This window comes from Rhipicephalus microplus, chromosome 3 (assembly GCF_043290135.1).
Source record: "Rhipicephalus microplus isolate Deutch F79 chromosome 3, USDA_Rmic, whole genome shotgun sequence".
Classification (NCBI taxonomy): Eukaryota; Metazoa; Arthropoda; class Arachnida; order Ixodida; family Ixodidae; genus Rhipicephalus; species Rhipicephalus microplus.
In genome coordinates, this window is record NC_134702.1 from 266,467,991 (window position 1) to 266,486,033 (window position 18,043).

The 18,043-nt window shown below is 45.4% G+C and overlaps 1 protein-coding gene across 2 annotated transcripts in view; it reads right to left on the reverse strand.

The window, feature by feature from the left end:
- The window catches only part of Ns3 (nucleostemin 3), a 262,076-nt gene that overhangs the window by 234,187 nt on the left and 9,846 nt on the right, over positions 1-18,043 (reverse strand). For both annotated transcript variants that reach the window (XM_037419646.2, XM_037419639.2), the window contains exon 2: positions 9,014-9,146. In XM_037419646.2, coding sequence (XP_037275543.2) covers positions 9,014-9,146 — 133 coding nt within the window. The remainder of the gene's footprint in view (positions 1-9,013; positions 9,147-18,043) is intronic.

Below are 18,043 nucleotides of genomic sequence, written 5' to 3' on the forward strand. Positions count from 1 at the left end.
GCGTTCTGACAACAAATAAAGTTAGGGCCTCAGAAGATGCATCTGAAAAAAATCAAGCGCCTTGTTCAGGACATAAAGAATGGCCCGAACCATGCATTTAGAGACCACAGCAAGTGCGCAGACTATTTCTATTTTGGGAGCGAAGCCGGAGGAGAAAACATATTTCCTCTGATCATCCAAACAGGCATATATGAGGAAATTTGTGTTGCCATGAGCAGGGTGGCCGCAAATGCTACAAGCCTTATAATAGACGTGGACAACAATTATGCCGAGCACTAAAAGTACATCGTGGCAAAGTTTGTTGTTGGAAAAGAAATAAACTATTCGATGAAAGCGTCTTACAAAACAATGTGTTTTACAGCTTGTTTATTGGTGAACTGCAAAGAGATTTACCATGAGTCTATTGCCCGCAGAATTTCGGGAGGAAAGCTAGGAAAACGTACAGCATCATTTGCGAAAGCATTAGTTGCTCGAAGGAAACCAAAAAGAAAGCTGCCGAAGAGGGTACCATCAACCACACACCGCTCCTAAGGCAGAGTCAAAGAGCCTCATGCTGGTGCTGATGTTGATTACGGCATGCAAGACATGCAGCCCGATGTGTTGGCAACTGCTTCTGAGAGCTTCGTGAAATCACTTTCTCTGTCCATAACGAGCATTGAAGACCTGCAGAAAGCAACATCTAAGCAGAGTGGATCAAGTCTCTGAAAACAGGAAAAGGCTGAAGAGGCTGACAGCATCCCTTTTCGGTGCTATTTGTAAAATGAAACCAACAACAGTATGCGGACGCACAGTTGGAGACATGCTGTACAAGCAAGTAACCTCCGAAGTCGTCAGATACGGAAAGGACCACGAGTGGTTACCTACAGCATAAATCTGTTCACGATAAAATAGTAAGACGATGTGTCCTAATAAAAGGGAAATATGATTCAACAATGATAATTAGCCCTGTTTTCACCCATACACGTCTCCAGAAAGGAGGAGTGCTACAATGCCTCTCAAGTTTCTTTATTTCGAGGTATTTAGCACTGAGACAAAATGAATTGTAATGACAAAAGTAATAATGCTACAAACTGATACCTCTTTACAATGAGCTATATCAGAAAAATTCAGCAGTTACCATGCTTCTCTTTATAAATTGGACCAAAACAAATCCACTAACAAAAAAAAAGAAATACTTGCCTTCAGTGCAGCCAGAAGATTTTGGCGGTAATTCTTGCTCGCAGGTGGCAAAAAAAAAATATGCCCCCACCAAAATCCCAAGCGGTCTATATTCTGGCATGTTCTCCGTTGGCGCTAGAATCCAAAGTGATTGCGCTCTCTCACGGTAACAAGGTTGCATGGTGATACACGGTGATTTTGCTGGAGAGCGTGGCAATTGGGACAAACGGAGAGAAACACACAGGAGAGAAACACACAACGTACGTGACATCTCGGAGGCCATGCTTATAGCGCCACAGAAGCGCAGCGGCACGAAATCAAAGCAAATAAACAAAGCGCAATCACACGGTTCACATGCAAGGCCGTAACGTGTGTGTGCCACACCGAGGCTGCGTTTTTAATGTTGGGTTTGCTGTAGTAAAATTTTCCTGGCACATCTGCTGCGCAGAGCATGATCGGCCAGTAGGCTATCTACACAGCCGGTTTTAAAGTTGGTCAAGCATGCGCTGGAGCACGAGAACCTAGCAGTTGGATGACATTTCGGCACTAATCGATAATCTTTCATTACGGGAGAAAACAAGAAAAGGTTTGGGTTACAAAAAAAGGTTTGTCCTGCATTTCACGAACCAAAACAAGGAGAGTTCCACTTTGTAGAAAGTAGACTTTTCAAATAGAGGCAGTGTAGTCCTGCCACTGAACTCAAGGCCAGCAGAAGTAGGACAGCAAGTTCTTAATATTATGCGAAACTTTTGCTGTGTAGTGAAGAAAAATGCCCACTACTGAAGAAAATAGAGCCTCCCATTGAGTAAAAAAAAAGTTAATTTAAAATAAACCACAGCCTGACTCCGTGGGTTGCTACTGTAGTGCGTGAACCAAAAGCCAGAACAGATCGTCGTCTTCTTCACTGATCTTTTTCCAACAAACTGCCCTGCGCGCAGGATTTCGCAAAAAGTTCCATTCTACCAGGTACAGATGCTGAAAGGCTGGTTTCACGGCAGCTCTACCCAGTAGTCTGTGGAGCTCCCCTAATAAAAAAACTACAGTTTCTGTGGCTCTTTTGTAAATGGGGTGTGACATTATGTTGCTTTCATTACCAAAAGGTTGAACTAGTGTTCCCTGGAAAGCAACTTCTTTGGCATTTAAGGCTCCCTTAAACGCACTCTTCCGCTTGCGCTTGTTCTAGCAGCCAAGCTGTAATGTGGTCGGTAAACATGTGCGGCCATTCAAAGTCTTCGGGAGCAAGCCATTTGTGTCCTGCCCACCGGACAAGCAAGGACAGACGACCACACGCTCACTCCTCTTGTAAAAAAATCACATAAATTCTGCTTGTCAGGACTCATCTTCACTGTGGAAGAATCCAACAAGCCGAGAGTGTTGTCTAGGCGTGAGGTCACTTGTGTCGTGAAAGTTTGGTGCTGTTTATTTGCGTTTTTTTGCTTCCAGAATTCCGCAGCATTTCTACGACTTGATGATAATACGTCGGTATCAAGACATGTTACATTTGTCAAGGCTTTCAGTACTTCTTTCAGCTTATCGAGGTTGCATAGACTGCATGCCAAAATCCCGTAAATGGTTTGAAGCCAATTTCTCTCTCTTCATGGAGGCACATGGTGTCTCATTGACTTCTGACTGCAGCTTGGACGTGTCTGCGACAGAAATTGTTTCTGGGTTTTCTTTTTGGGTCTTCTTACGGCTCTTGCATTCAATTCTCATGACTTCTAAAAACCCGTAATAATCTGTTGTTGTCTTGCAGTCCGTTACTTCCGCCTTCAGTACGATGACCTCGCTGCAATGCATGACAGCAGCGCTAGAGAGCACTGGTCCATGTAGCATCCAGCCTAAGAAGGTCTCGATGGCTTTTAGTCCGTTTTCTAAATTATCTATGTTTCCAGTGATAAATGAGCAGTAATAGTCACTGCCGATAGGGATACCAACAACATTTGGGCTTGCAGCTTGGTCGGCGTCGGAGAAGTAATGTCCTTGGAGTTCGAGCTTGTCAATGGAATCTCTCGACGGTCATGGAATCGATTGGTGGCTGATCTTTGTCGTGACGAGAGCTTCTATCAGCAGTGGCATCTTACTATGCTGAGAACTTAACAGTGATGAGCACACGTTGTAAATTCTTCTTATCATGCTGTCTTCCAAAATATCCCACCACAAGACATTCATGATCAAGTACTTGACAATGCAATTTGTCAGCCAATCACTTCATCACGAAACTGCACTGACTGCCTCCGTCGAATAAAAACTAGAACTAGAAATGCATTGAAGAAGAACGGCTATTTGGGCTAGTTGGTTAGAATCCATGGTGATAAGGGCTGCAGCGCGAGCACGAAGGTGCTTGAAGAAACGTGAAACGAAAGGCAAGGCAAGGGTAGCAAAGAGGACTCGTGTTGCGCTCGTGTTGTCTTCTTTGCTTTCCTTGCCTCGCCTTTCGTTTCACGTTTCTTCTAGTACCTTCGTTCTCGCGCTGCGGCCCTTATCACCATGGATAATAACCAACTATCCCAAATCGCCGTTCTTCTGCAATGCATTTCTAGTACACAGGGCAGTCCTACTTTTTTTGGACCCGTATGCTCACAGCACTTGTGTTGTCCTCTTTGCTTTCCTTGCCTCGCCTTTCGTTTCACGTTTCTTCTAGCACCTTCGTGCTCGCGCTGCAGCCCTTATCACCATGGATACTAGAACTAGAACTTCGTCTCCTTCGCCAGCTGCCCAAGCGACAGCCGGTTGGAGATATACGCGCCATTTCGAGTTGTCAGCTTCAATCATTTCAAGTTGTACCAGATTGGATAAAGTCTGAGAATCGGTAGTCAATTTCATCATCCGCAGATCACACATTGTATTTGCATGGCGGAAGCTTCGACTTACACTTAGTAGTCACTTTTTCTTTTCCTCAAGAGTTACTGCACAGTCGCACTGCTCCGTGTTATGAGTGTTTAACTCACAGAAAAACCAGGCATTCTTTCGTAGAACTGGTTTTACAGATGAGGTCAAACACTCCATAATTGATCGATGTCGCAAAGTGGATGTCACGCTAGTGCAAGAATTTCTAATGCGACTTTTCGATGCATACACTCTTACAGAAGCATGCCGGGATGTTTGCTCTCGAGCCTCTATTTCCGTTTTAACAAAAAGAAGTAACGACTTGACATTCGCCTTCTGGTGCTGGCTGTGCTGTTCTTGTTGGTCTATACTTCCATTTTGGACTCGTTGCTCTGTACGTTGGCGTGCGATGGTCTTGTTGAGGTCGAGAACGATGTCGTGAGGAAGCATCTTAACCAAAATGGGATAGAACATCGCGGAGTAATCGTGGTCCGATACTCCAAGAGTCTTAAGGGCATGCGTCTGGTATTCGACCATGTCGTAAAGGTATCGAAGTTCTCGATGATCATTGGAGGACTGCACAGGTCGCATGTCGATAAGTCGCTGCATGGGAGCCTGAATGATGACGTCGTTCTTGGCAAAGTGCTGTTTTAAAATGTCCAGGGCTTCAGAATAGCCACTTACTGTTGCAGGAAGTCCAGCGATAGCCGATGTCGCGTCACCGATCAGAACCGAATGTACATAGGCGAACCGGTCTACATCGGTGAGCCCACCTTTGTTGTGGATCAGTTGATTAAACTGCTTAAAAAAAAAAGGCGTTTTTGATGACGGTTGGCCATCTAACTTCATGAGGCCGATTTTCTGAAGTGGGATCGTGAGCTGGAGCATGCGTGACACAGGTTCAGCAGCTGTTGTCAATAGTGCATGGTTCCAGGAATCTTCAAGCTGGTGTAGCCTATACTTCAGCTTCGCTGACCTGGTTGTGGCTCGATCGTTGTATTCCACAAACCGATCAAACTCTGCCTCCACTTCCGTGGTTGACGGCAGAGGGACAATGTCAGAGTCGGTGGCCTTCAAGTTGGTGCGAACCTGGTTGAGGCGTTCACTGAGCATACAAAGCTCCTTTTCCGTGACACTTTTTTGGGTAAGCGTTGCTTTTGCCTTGTTTATAACGCGTATTAAAGCTCTCTCGGATTTATGCTTCATTTTGAGAGCTTCCATGCTGCGTTTCCACATTGAGCAGCTGGCTGCCAGTCGGTACGCTCGGTCCATAAGCGGGAAGGCTTAAGAACCTTGGTACCATCGATGTGGTTCGCTGTTTCGATGGGTATCGGCACCACTTGAAGAAAATTTAACCACCTGTTGAGTAGAAAAAAAAGTTTTATTTACAATAAACCACTGCCCTACTCCGTGTGTTGCTGCTGTAGTGCGTGAACTGAAGGCCAGAACAGATTGTCTTCTTCGTCTATCTTTTTCCAACAACTACTACAGCCACACCGACACATTGAGTGCCCTTTTTATGCCATAGGCCGTTTTCGTTCATTGCAAGCGTTCGCCACAACCTTATGCCCTTTCGAAACTTAATGACAGCATCAGCAGACTGCTCATCGCGAACCTGTTGTCATGTCCTGTAACACTGCTTCAGGGCAAATTCGTCGGACATGTTTACAGTCTCGGCCCATCTACAATTATCAACATGTCGACTGGTGCTTCCGCCGAACCCGTAGTCGCCAGAGTGACCTGAGCCTCTTGGCCGCATACTACGCCTGACATACTGAAAACTCCATTGTCGACACGTTAACCATTTCGCAACACGTCCAGCTTTTACGACTTCTGGACAGATTCAGTTCTTCCTTTGACTGCCAGCATACTTCCCTCAGCCGCACATCAGCTGTGTGTCACCGCATCGACATGAGTACCAATGCACAACTGCGTCGAAGACTATCGCATGTGCACGACAGAGCGCTAGGTTATCGACGACCAAGTAGCTGACATGCTCAAGTGTGGCGCAATCCAGCCTTCGAATAGACCCTGGGCATCTCCAGTCATTCTCGTTAAGCAGATGAACAGGTCAATTCGCTTCAGTGTTGACTACCGTCGTCTTAACAAAATAATTCGAAAGAACGTTCACCCCTTATCGAGAATTGAGGATGCCCTCTAAGGTGCGAAGTTCTCTTCTATTGGCATACGGAGTGGCTAGTGGCAAGTCTCTATGGCACCTAAAGATCAACCTAAGACAGCCTTTGTCACACCTGATGGCCTTAACGAATTCCGTGTCATGCCTTTTGGTCTCTGCAACGCGTCCGCAACAATAGAGAGAATGATGGACAATCTTTTGTGTGGCCTGAAGTGGAAAATGTACCTGTGCTATTCAAATGACGAGGTTATATTTTCACCAGATTTTCCTATGCATCTCCCCAGGCTAGATGAAGTACTACAGTGCCTAACTGACGCCGGCATTCAGCTCAATTTGAAAAAATGCCGCTTCGGTGCAAGCCAGCTCACCATCGTCTCATTTTGCCTCCAAAAACAGTATTTTTCCGACACCGCCAAGCTTTGGGCAGTTGCAGAGTTCCCTAAACCTGCGTCTCTCAAGGGGCTGCGCAGCTTCGTCGGCCTCTGCTGGCATTTCCACCGCTTTATTCAAAATTTTGAGATGATCGCTGTCCCCCACCTCACCACCCCTAGGCTGAATTACTACACAATGACTCGAAAAGTTGCACTTGGTCACCCGCCTGTGACAATTCCTTCGAAAAGTTGCACCACCTGCTAACCTCACTGCAAATCCTGTGTCACTTCAACCCAACTGCTCCGACTGAGGCACACACTGATGCCAGGGGTGTTGGACTTGGAGCTGTGCTCGCGCAGCGCAAATTGCGATTAGTCGCTACTCAAGCCGTACCCGCACTAAAGCAGAGAAGAATTATTCTGTGACAGAGAAGGAGTGTCTGGCAATAATTCAGGCTCTAGGTAAATTTAGATCGTACCTATATGGCTACCCCTTCAACGTAATCATCGATCACCATGCCCTATTTGATTTTCCTTGTTGAACCATCCCTCCGGCCATTTAGCTCCCTTGGCTTTGCGGTCGCAGAAGTTCAACATACGTGTTGTCTAAACGTCTGGCCGACATTACACTGATGCCGACGCGCTATCACGCTCACCTGTGTCACCCGAAAGCTCTGCCTACTTATTTGCCATGGACGAAACGGTTGCGTTCCCAGCAAACTGCCATATGGTATCTAAGCAACATAAGGATGACTGGATCAGCACTCTTCTGCGATTCCTTTCAGACCCGTTGACTTCTCCATCTTCTCGAACACTGCATCGTCAAGTGGCTCACTTTGAGATCTGCAATGGCCTGCTTTATCGCAGAAATTACATGTCTGACGCCCGAAAGTGGTTACTGGTCATACATCCCCAACTTTGTGCTGCAATATGCTTAGCTTACCCCGCTGACCTTTAGTGCGCACATGCGGGCGTGTTCAAAACATATGCTCAGCTTTTTTCCCTTTTTATTGGCGAAGCATGTACACCTTTGTGCGCAAGTACATTAAGCAATGCCCGCAATGTCAACGACACAGCTCTCCCTCAGCCCACCTCTGGTCTGATCCAGCCAATCCCATGCCCAGCCAGGCCTTTTAATCGCATTGGAATTGATCTGTATGGACTTCTTTCATTCATGGCTTGTGGAAGCCATTGGATTCTTATCCCTGTCGACTACTTGACGTGATACGCAGGAACAACCACTCTGCCTGCTGCCACAGCACGTGCCATATCATTCCTCCTCCTGCAGAACTTCGTTCTCTGTAACGTTATGTGTCACGGCACACCGTGTGAGCTTCTCAGGGACAAAGGCCATGTGTTCCTCTGCAAAACGCACTCCTTGCCAAATCCCGTATCATTCACCAGAGTACCACAGCCTACCATCTTCAAACGAATGGCTTGACAGAAAGATTCAACCGCACGCTTGTCGACATGATATCTAAGTATGTTGCCTAAGACCACTCTGGTTGGGACTTCATTCTGCCTTTTGTGATGTATGCATACAACACTGCTCCACGGGCGACTATGGGCTTTTCGCCATCTTTCCTCTTGTATAGTTGCGACCCTATCACACTCGTTACCATTCTGCCCCCCCAACCTGATTCCTCAGAGTCTACACCCATCTCTGAAGCTGCCCACCGTGCCGAGGGATGCCGTAAGTTCGCTCAGTCATTCACAACCATTGCCCAATGGAGACGAAAATCTCGACGTGACCACTTGTACCCAAACTTTGTTCAGAACACCCTTGTGTGGCTTTGGGTTCCAGCTGTCCCTACAGGCCTTTCCTCCAAGCTTGTTTCGAAATAACAGGAACCCTGCCACGTTGCCTCAAATACTTCACCAGTCAACTACATCGTCGAACCTGTTACGCCATCCAGACCAGCGCTTTCAGGGTCGTAAAACCGTTCACGTACAGCGTTTGAAACCACACTACAATCCGCTCGTACAATTTTCTCCATGAGTCATCAGGATGGCTCCTTTTTTTGATAGGGGATGATTTGTAGTGAAGAGAAATGCCACTACTGCAGCCACATCGGCACGGTGGCGCGAGCTAGAGCTGCCTGGTTGCTGCTGCGACGCTGCCCGCATACCCGGCCAGCTTTTGCTGCTACTGTCTTGACACCGCTACCGCTTTTCGCCCTGCATTTACATGATAGCTGTTATAACTACCATCACAGCCCAAATTGATGAACCCCTGCCCCAAATCGTTTTCATCTTTTTTGAAAAAAAAAAAGTGGGTTCATTACGCGAGTAAATATAATGCTAAAATCAGAAGCCACGTTAGTGTCACATGCACAAAAGCACATGTGACACTAACAGCAGAAGCGCATGTGACACCAATGTAGCACATTCAAGTAAATCCACATTGCACGGTAACATGCTATACAAGGAAATGCTTTCTTCAACCAAGGCGGGCAGATGAAAATGCCGAGGGGCCCACGAACTAGTTGAGAGTAGCCCCTTTATGCGAGACTATTCTTACCAGCCGTGAAATCGACACCTGCCAATTCGGCAGTTGCCAGAAATTCATCCAAGTCATTCTGCTCTGTGATGCTGGTGACGTTGGCCCGGCCCCAGTCATAGCCATCATTCAGCTCCGTTGTATGCAATGCCGACTGCACAGAAGACAGCACCGGGGTGACACAGTGGCAGAACACAGTGTGTTTTTGCAATTTCAGCAGACACACACCAAGAACAGCGTGTGCATACCAGGAACCATGAACACCAGTAGCATCAGTTAAGGGAGCAGACTGGTCTTAGATATTTTTTGTTTATTTCTTCTGTGATCTTGATCAAACTACACAGGGTTATGCAGTTCTTTCTGCTGATTTCAAATAGTTAATTAGTTTTCCTGTAACTCATATTGTTCCTGAGATAAGTTAAGTTCAGCTCCTATTGTTTAAGGCCGCCATAGAAAAAAAAGTGCTCAATTGAAAGTGATATTTCAGATACGCCAACATAGACTAGTGACTATAGAGTGAAAGTATGCAAGAGTTTTTAGTTGGTTATTTCACAGCAAAATGAACTATTTGTTTTCAAAAGCAGTTGGAATTGTACTACAATTTTGATGAGTAGTTAATTAAAAAGGCTTGTGCTCTAAATTCTGTTCCCATACTTGCATTATACACACATACAGGTTTCTGTTGCTAAAAAAAATTGTTGCTGTACCTGCTCTAGCTGCAGAGATATTGAGGCCTCAAAATTAAACAGTCGTAAATTTACTATTTTGAGAAAAATGAAAAAAACTGACAACACATACCTTCTTCAAAAAGCAACAATCATGGTGCGCATGTTTTGCAATCCTCATAAAGGTGCTCGTAAATTCGTAGCACAGCTTCTAACACAGATGCCAGCAAATTATAAAGAAGCCCTGAAGTCAATTTCCTCCCCCCCCCCTTTTTTTTTTTGCAAGTTCTGCATGTTAACAGTACCAAGAATCTGGACAGTTAGAAAGACATTACAAGAAAATTACCACTTCCTGGTGTGTGAAAATTTGCAGAGAGATAGAAAAATACTTGCAGAAACCAAATATGTAAATTTAAAAAAAATGAATTTTTTGTCGCTTTTTGGTCCCAAAGACCAGTCTGCCCCCTTACGGGAAAGTGGGGGCAAAGGGTAAACGTCAGGTTGGCATCCAAGAAATTTTCAGCCCTACGCAAAATGACATGCCCAACTGCCTAAAAAAAAACTCACTAAACATCGCGTATGCTTTGCAGAATGCAAAGAAGTTAGTGCTTATTCATTACCTTGCCATGCATACACAGGCACACCAAGTCCTGGCTCACTCAAGATGCATAGACGTTAGACTGTGGAGTTTTGCGGACACGCAGTGCCATCTGCAGACGCAGTTTTGAGTAGTGTAAAGCCAGACTCCCGTGCACAGTTTGCTGCCCAACCAGGTGCAACTACAGCGTACGGAACAAAGATTCAGCTAAATATTAGGTGTATTTGCGCATTGAACACTTTGAAAAAAAGCTACAAATTTCTCTCAGCTAGTTGGATGCATCACTGAAACACCATAACCTGCTTGCAGATTCACTTGCCAGAACGACGGCGAGAACAAGAGCAGACGCAACAGCTCTGCCCTTTACAAAACCTGTCCCAGTCGACGGTAATGTTGCGTTGCGAATCACCACTGATGTAAAAAAACTTCAGTTTTGCTAATTTCTGCAGCTTTTACGAAGCAGAACGATGTAAACGCTGGATACGGGCCGTTGTAAACGTGTTGGGTAAACAAATTATTCGCGTTCTCTATAGCAGGCCACACCAAAAAACGTGATAATGAAAGTGATATAATGCACCCAATCGTTACCACAGAGAACCGTGGTAGCTTTGATTATGAAGTTTAACACAGCTTCTGATCGTGCTGCGCGCTGAACAATTGTAAACAAGTGATGCATGCAATAAACATCGCACACGTCGCGACCACCAATAATCTGAAGTGGTCACCACTACGCAGCATTATGCATGTAGGGCTTTGAAGGCTCTAACTTCCTGCTTTAACTTAGGAAATGTGAACACGTAGGTCACACAGGTAAATTGCAAAATGATCGTGACCACAATCAGGCTTCTTTTTTTTTTTTTTTTTTTTTTGTCGTTTGTCTCCAGGATTGCCTGATCTATCTCGGAGGCCTTGGCATCGCCTTTCGTTATTCACTTAGAAAGTGGGCACGCATGTACCCCCTTTGCATTATATAGAAATGGAAGACCACCATCAACTTAACACTCTACCAACAGTTCAATGCACAGGAAGCGAGAGATCAACAGAGGATGCAGCTGGAAAGACGAAAATCATCGGGGCCATTCGTGCCGGATAAAGCGAGCTTCGTACCACTGATCCTAAGATCGAATGCTCGTCTATGTACTTGATCACTTTAACATCATGTGTGTGCCCAAGTTTAACGCATTTAGGTGTTGAAGAACGCACGTCGGAGTGCTTGCCTCGAAATTTATGTCATGCGATGCTCGCTTTACTTTAATCGCAGCACACTGAAATAACTTAAACATCTTCTGCGTTGTACCCGCAGTTCACTTTGATAAGCTTCCCACTTTTCTGAAGCGAGGTCGGATTGACGGAAGAAGCTTGCCAGGTCCTCGATTTTTAAGAAACCGCGCGTCAAGATTGATGAATCAGGAGGACCTATGCCCGTTCGCTTACAGCTGGCTTGCTTTGCACTACCCATTTATGGCCAGCGCAACAATGGAGCTGCTGGTGGCAGTGTTTTTTGTAGCGCCCCCTGGACAGAGTCTAACGTCCACATCTTCCTTATATTATTTCAACTACTACATGTCAAAAGTAAAGGATGCACAAACTGTGCAGATGCAGTCAAGCCTTATATGAAATATATCTTGTCAGCAGCAGGTAGGCTCTCATCATCACAAAATTACTCTAGCGACTTTGAGAGTATGTCAGTTCAATCTGGCTCACAGAGAACCGAGTTACTTACGCACTCATGCGAAATGAATACCAGCTCAAATAACGAACCAAAATACTTGCGCTCACCCGTTGCCACTAAGAAACCTCGAAAATCTACAGGAACCTGGAAATTCCTGGTTTAACACACCACAGAGCCGCACTAAACCTGTGATGCGCCAATTTAGCCATCTTCATCTAATGCATCGTTGACATGATTGACCAGCCCTACTGCGGCTTACCTTCAATGCCCGCCAGATCAAGTGTATCTTTCCATATTCATACTTGGCACGCAAATTGAGCGCAACCCAACTCGTAACAAAGTGCTTGATTTGGCTGGTCGGTGCTGCATGGTAGGCGAAGCAACGGCTTAACAGCACAAACTACAGGAGGGCATGGAAGAAATGAAAACAGAACACTGATCTCCTATCGTTTGCGCTGTTAAAGGGGCCCTCCAACACTTTTGAAGCACCTATTTTTTGTATGTGTTTTGCGTAGACCGATGGCCGGGCATAATTTTAGCATAGGTCCAAGCACCGATATCAAATCATTTAGTATTTTAATCGTGCAACAAAGCCACCTCATTGCTGCCGACCGCGTCGGCGCACAGTGGCGCTCGCTAGAACTACGCGGGCGGAAATGACGACGATGAGCGCAGCCTATCACAGGACGCGTAAAGCCTCGCTTCGAAGCAAAAGGACTTGCTCGAGTTCTGACAAGTCGGGAAGGCTCATTTCTACCAGCCTCACCCAGCTGTTCGACCACGTAAACAAAACGGCGTGGTCAGGCACCACATTGCCTGTTGCTATAGCAACAGCGTCATAAACACACTTGACTGAACAGGCAACAATGGTGTACGAGCTTCCTCTACACAAGAGCTTTCAGCCAATGTCATTGGAGGCCGTATGCAACGTCACAGCAGAGAGTGAAATATGGTCATGTCACCCCGCGAAATTCGAGTTGAGGGTAGGCATTTTTTTTCTTGTATTTTGAATTTCTTAAATTGTATAACTTCGTATTGCGTGCCGCTATCGCTGCCGTTCTTGCTGCACTAATTTGTCCGTGTATCAGTCTATGCAGTCTACGAGTAAAAAATAAGGGGTTGAAAAGTGTTAGAGGGCCCCTTTAGGCACTTTGTTTTTCATCCAACTCGTGATATTGATGAGCAAGTGGCAATGGGGGAGACGGCAAGCGTTAAGCACATTTCTTCCTGTGCTTCACCAAATAAACCGAAAATTCAGCTCTCTACAGTTCAATCGAATTTCGTTATTTGTGAAAACTTGTGAAAGACAATAAATGCAAACATCCACGTTAATCTCACTTCATTTAAAAAGATCTTAGGATGCCCAGCGATGGTTACTAGCGCACATGTTCCTTGAAACAGAAACTAGCGCCAAGTTTCTGGGGTCTGGCCCCAATATGAAAGCTTTTCCCATTTTTCTTTCTTTGCAATTATTAGTATATTTTACGTCATATCAGGGACAGAAATACATCAACGGAGCCGTGGTACCCTAGCATAAAACATCTTCATGTTAAATGTTGGAGCTTGTTTACTAGCCCTTTAAAGGGGCGCTGCAACACTTTTTCAAGTAGCCAAAGAATTGATGCACTAAAGAAGCTTGTTGTTTCAAAAATTCACCGCCGCAGAAATTTTTAGAATCCATGCAGTACGAACGAAGTTAAAAATATTTGTCCCACAATACCATTGCGTTCTCTCTTCTCTCGTCCCGACGAAAGCACTGCAAGCTAAGCAGGGAAAGACGGCATGGGGAAAGAAAATACGTTACTGGGAGATGATTTAGACTCCAACCAAAATTTTTGAAGAAATTCGACGTTTCAAAACCGACTTGGTTCCTACCTCAGGGGAGACTGCAGGACTACATAGCAGCAGTGTCTTCAAAGCACTCAAAGGGTAGATAATGACCCCCCCTCTCTCGCTTTGCCGTCGAGCGCAGTTCATGTGTACACACTGGGGGAAGAGCTTCGAGAGAGCGGTTGATGATATCGGCTGTCCTCTGTATGTGCCACGACTCAAGTTGTAACCTTCTCCTCCAGTTCGGCTCGCTTTCAAGGATGGCCTTTGCTTCGAAATTTATCCGGTGATCCAACATCTCAGCATGTTTGACCACAGCGGTGTGCTCTTTGTAGAGCTTCCACACATCGTTGGCGTGTTGCTTCAGTCATTCCGGTATGATGATGATGTTTGATGTTTTGTGGCGCAAGGGCCATTTAACGGCCAAAGAGCGCCAGTTCATCTTACTAAAAATATGGACAATGATTGTGATAAGCGGCTGTATAAGGGCCATAAAATTCCTCGCGGTAAGGCGGGTAAGAACATACAAGTAATAAAATCATCACCATGCCCTGAGAGGTGCGTGTGGTGTGAATAGATGACAAAAATTGGTGATAATAAAAGGCGATGGTGGATATGTATGGCATTAGCACAAGTGCCTCACTCGTTCTTACCCTTGCGTCCAAGGGCCGTGAGGCAAGTGCTTTCTTGTGTAGCCACCGCAGCAAAAACCTCTCTGGAGAGGTCGTGCTACAGAATGCGGGTATATGTTATGAAAACTACGAACTTCTTTTAAAAACTCTAACAATGATTTATGACTAAAAAGCGGTTCCCTACCGACGAACATTGCAGGGTGTAAAGGTATATGTTGTCGGTAGGGTAATGGAAAATGTTTTCTTAGAGTTTCTAAGTGTTTGCACTGGATTAGTATGTGAAGGACTGTTAATGTTTCACCACATTTGTCACACAATGGTGGATCGTCACCAGACAAAAGATAAGTGTGTGTCGCGTATGTGTGTCCTATCCTGAGTCTCGTTAGTATTATATCTGTATGACGCGATTTCGATACAGGCAGCCAATGACCAAGATGTGGCTTAATAACGTGTCGTTTGTTTTGTGTGTGTGTATCCCACTTGCTCTGCCAGTATACCCTGAGGTTTCGTTTGAGAGACGGCTTAAGATCAAGGGCCGGGATTGATATGGGTGTAGGGGCAGTGCTTTTGTGGACGGATGCAGCGAGCTGATCCGCCCTCACGTTGCTTTGAATCTCACGGTGCCCTGGCACCCAGCACACTACATCATGTTGGTTGAGTGTGTAGAGTGTGCACAAAATGGAGTAAAGTGAGACAAGGACTGGGTTTTTGTGTTTTTTAAGAGTGTGCGGAGCCGTTACCACACTGACGGAGTCCGTATAAATTACTGCTTTTTATATTTGTGATTGCTTGATGTGTTAAGCCGCCACAAGTATCGCATAAGCTTCCGCTGTGAAGATACTTGTGTCTGGATGTAGAGGGCCAGCATCCGAAAAGGATGGGCCGACAGCAGCGTAGGACACAGAGGAGTTAGACTTGGAGGCATCTATAAAGAACTCAGGTGTGTGTATTTGTGTTCAAGTCCCAGGAAGTGTGTTCGGATATGGACAATAGGCACATGTTTTGTAACTTCTAGAAAAGACACATCGCAGTCTATAGTCTGCCATTGCCACGGTGGCGGATATGCTACAGGAGCCATTAAACTGTGTTCAAGTGAGACTCCAGTTTCCTCAGCTAGACTCTTCAGGCGAACTGAGAAGGGCTGCCTCATCGAAGGCCTGTTTTGAAACAGTTTTGAGCTCGACAAATCATTAATAGTAGAGTATGAGGGGTGCTTCTTGTCTGCTTTTACCTTAAGGAAATAAACAAAGGACATGTAAGTTCTCCACAGATGAAGCGACCACTCATTTGACTCAACATAAAGGCTTTCTACGGGGCTGGTGCGAAAAGCACCCGTAGAAAGGCGGATGCCCAAATGGTGCACGAGGTCCAGCATCTTCAAAGCACTTTGAGTCGCAGACTGATAAACAACGGCCCCATAATCTAAGCGGGTGCGAATGAGGCTTCTATATAGGTTCATGAGACATTGCATGTCACTGCCCCACCTAGTACGTGACAACACTTTTGAAACATTCATGGCTTTTAAACATTTTGTTTTTAGATACTTGATGTGCGGTACAAAGGTCAACTTGTTGTCCAAGATTAATCCGAAGAATTTATGCTCTGTATTAACAGGCAGACGTTGACCGTTCAGTTCAAGGTCGGGTTCTGAGTGCATGCCTCTCTTTCGGGAGAACAAGACACACGTGCTTTTTTGTGGGTTCAGTCGGAATCCGTTTTCCTCTGCCCATTTGGAGACCTTGTTTAAACACAACTGAACCTGCCGCTCACACATTGCGAGATTGAGAGATCTAAAGCTAAGCTGGACGTCATCGACATATGTACAATAAAACATATTGCGAGGAATGGACAAGCGCAAGGAATTCATTTTGATGAGAAAAAGTGTGCAGCTAAGTACACCAGCTTGTGGCACGCCTGTTTCCTGGACAAATAATTGGGAAAGAACCGTGCCCACTCGGACACGGAATGTCCGGTTTGACAGGTAATTTTCGATTATGTGAAACATTCTTCCGAGCACGCCAAGGTGGGACAGGTCTCTTAGAATTCCAAAACGCCATGTTGTATCATAAACCTTTTCGATATCGAGGAATACAGAGAGAAAATATTGTTTATGGACGAAGGCGTCTCTGATCTGTGCCTCGATACGAACAAGGTGGTCTGTGGTGGATCTACTTTCTCGAAACCCGCACTGAAATGGGTCGAGCAAATTGTTTCTTTCAAGGATATGTACAAGTTGGCAGTTTATCATTTTTTTCGAAGACTTTGCACAAGCAGCTTGTAAGTGCAATAGGCCTATAACTCGAAGGTAAAGAAGGGTCCTTGCCCTCTTTCAAAATGGGAATAATAATAGCCTCTTTCCAGGAGGTAGGGATAGTGCTAGAAAACCAGATAGCACTGTACAAACTAAGTAAGGTTTTTCGTGTTTCGATTGGTAGGTTTTTTTAACATTTCATACACCACACGGCCAGAACCTGGGGCAGAAGTACTGCAGGAGTTTAGAGACGTTCGCAGCTCAGCTAGACTGAAAGCTTGGTTATATGCCTCTATCTAGTGCCTTTGTGTTCGAGTTTCTGCTTTTCTATTCTTGTTCTGTATTTTTGGAAAGTGTCAGTATAGTGGGATGACCTGGACACCTGTTTGAAGTGTGCACCGAGGAAGTTTGCCTGATCTTCCAAGGTATCACCCTGAGTGTTTACAAGTGGAAGTGTGTGTACTTGTTTTCCTGCTATCCTACCGACCATATTCCAGACTTTAGCTTCCTGTGTGTATGAATTGATCCCTGACAAAAACTTCTGCCAGCTTTCCCTTCTGGCCTGCCAACGCGTTCTCCTGCCTTGAGACTTTATTTTCTTGAAAGTGTCGAGATTTTCGGCTGTAGGTGAGTTCCGAAGCAGCCTCCAAGCTCTGTTTTGCTGTTTGCGCGAGTTTCGGCATTCAGAGTTCCACCATGGCACACGCCGTTTTCCAGGGTGTCCATTTGTTTGTGGGATGCATTTTGTTGCAGCATCAATCAAAAAAGCTGTGAAGTAGTTGACAGCAACATCAATGTTCAAAGTACATATGTCATTCCAACCTAGACGAGCGATGGTATAAAACTGTTCCCAGTCGGCTCTATTTATGAGCCACTTGGGAACACGTGGTGGGCACTCAGTTACTGTAGTTGTGCTCAAAACTACGGGGAAGTGGTCACTTCCGTACAGATTACTGACGACACTCCACTGGAGTAGAGGCACAAGAGATGGAGATGCTATGCTTAGGTCTATGGAGGAGTAGGTGTTATTAGCGAGATTATAATAGGTTGGTTCTTTTCGATTCAGGAGACACGCGCTCGACGAGTGAAGGAACTGTTCGATCAGTCGACCTCGCGCGTCATACCGAGAGTCACCCCATAGCCTGCTATGCGCATTAAAGTCTCGAAGGAGAACATAAGGCTCCGGAAGTTCATCAATTAGAGAGTGTAAATCATGTTTTTGCAGCTGATAGCTAGGAGGAATGTAAATAGTGCAGATTGTGATCAGTTTATCAAAAAGAACTGCTCGAACAGCCACTACCTGAAGGGATGTTGGGAGTTGTAAGTGTGTGCATGCAATTCCTTGATTTACTATGATGGCAACACCTCCGGATGATGTCATGGCATCAACACGGTCCTTTCGG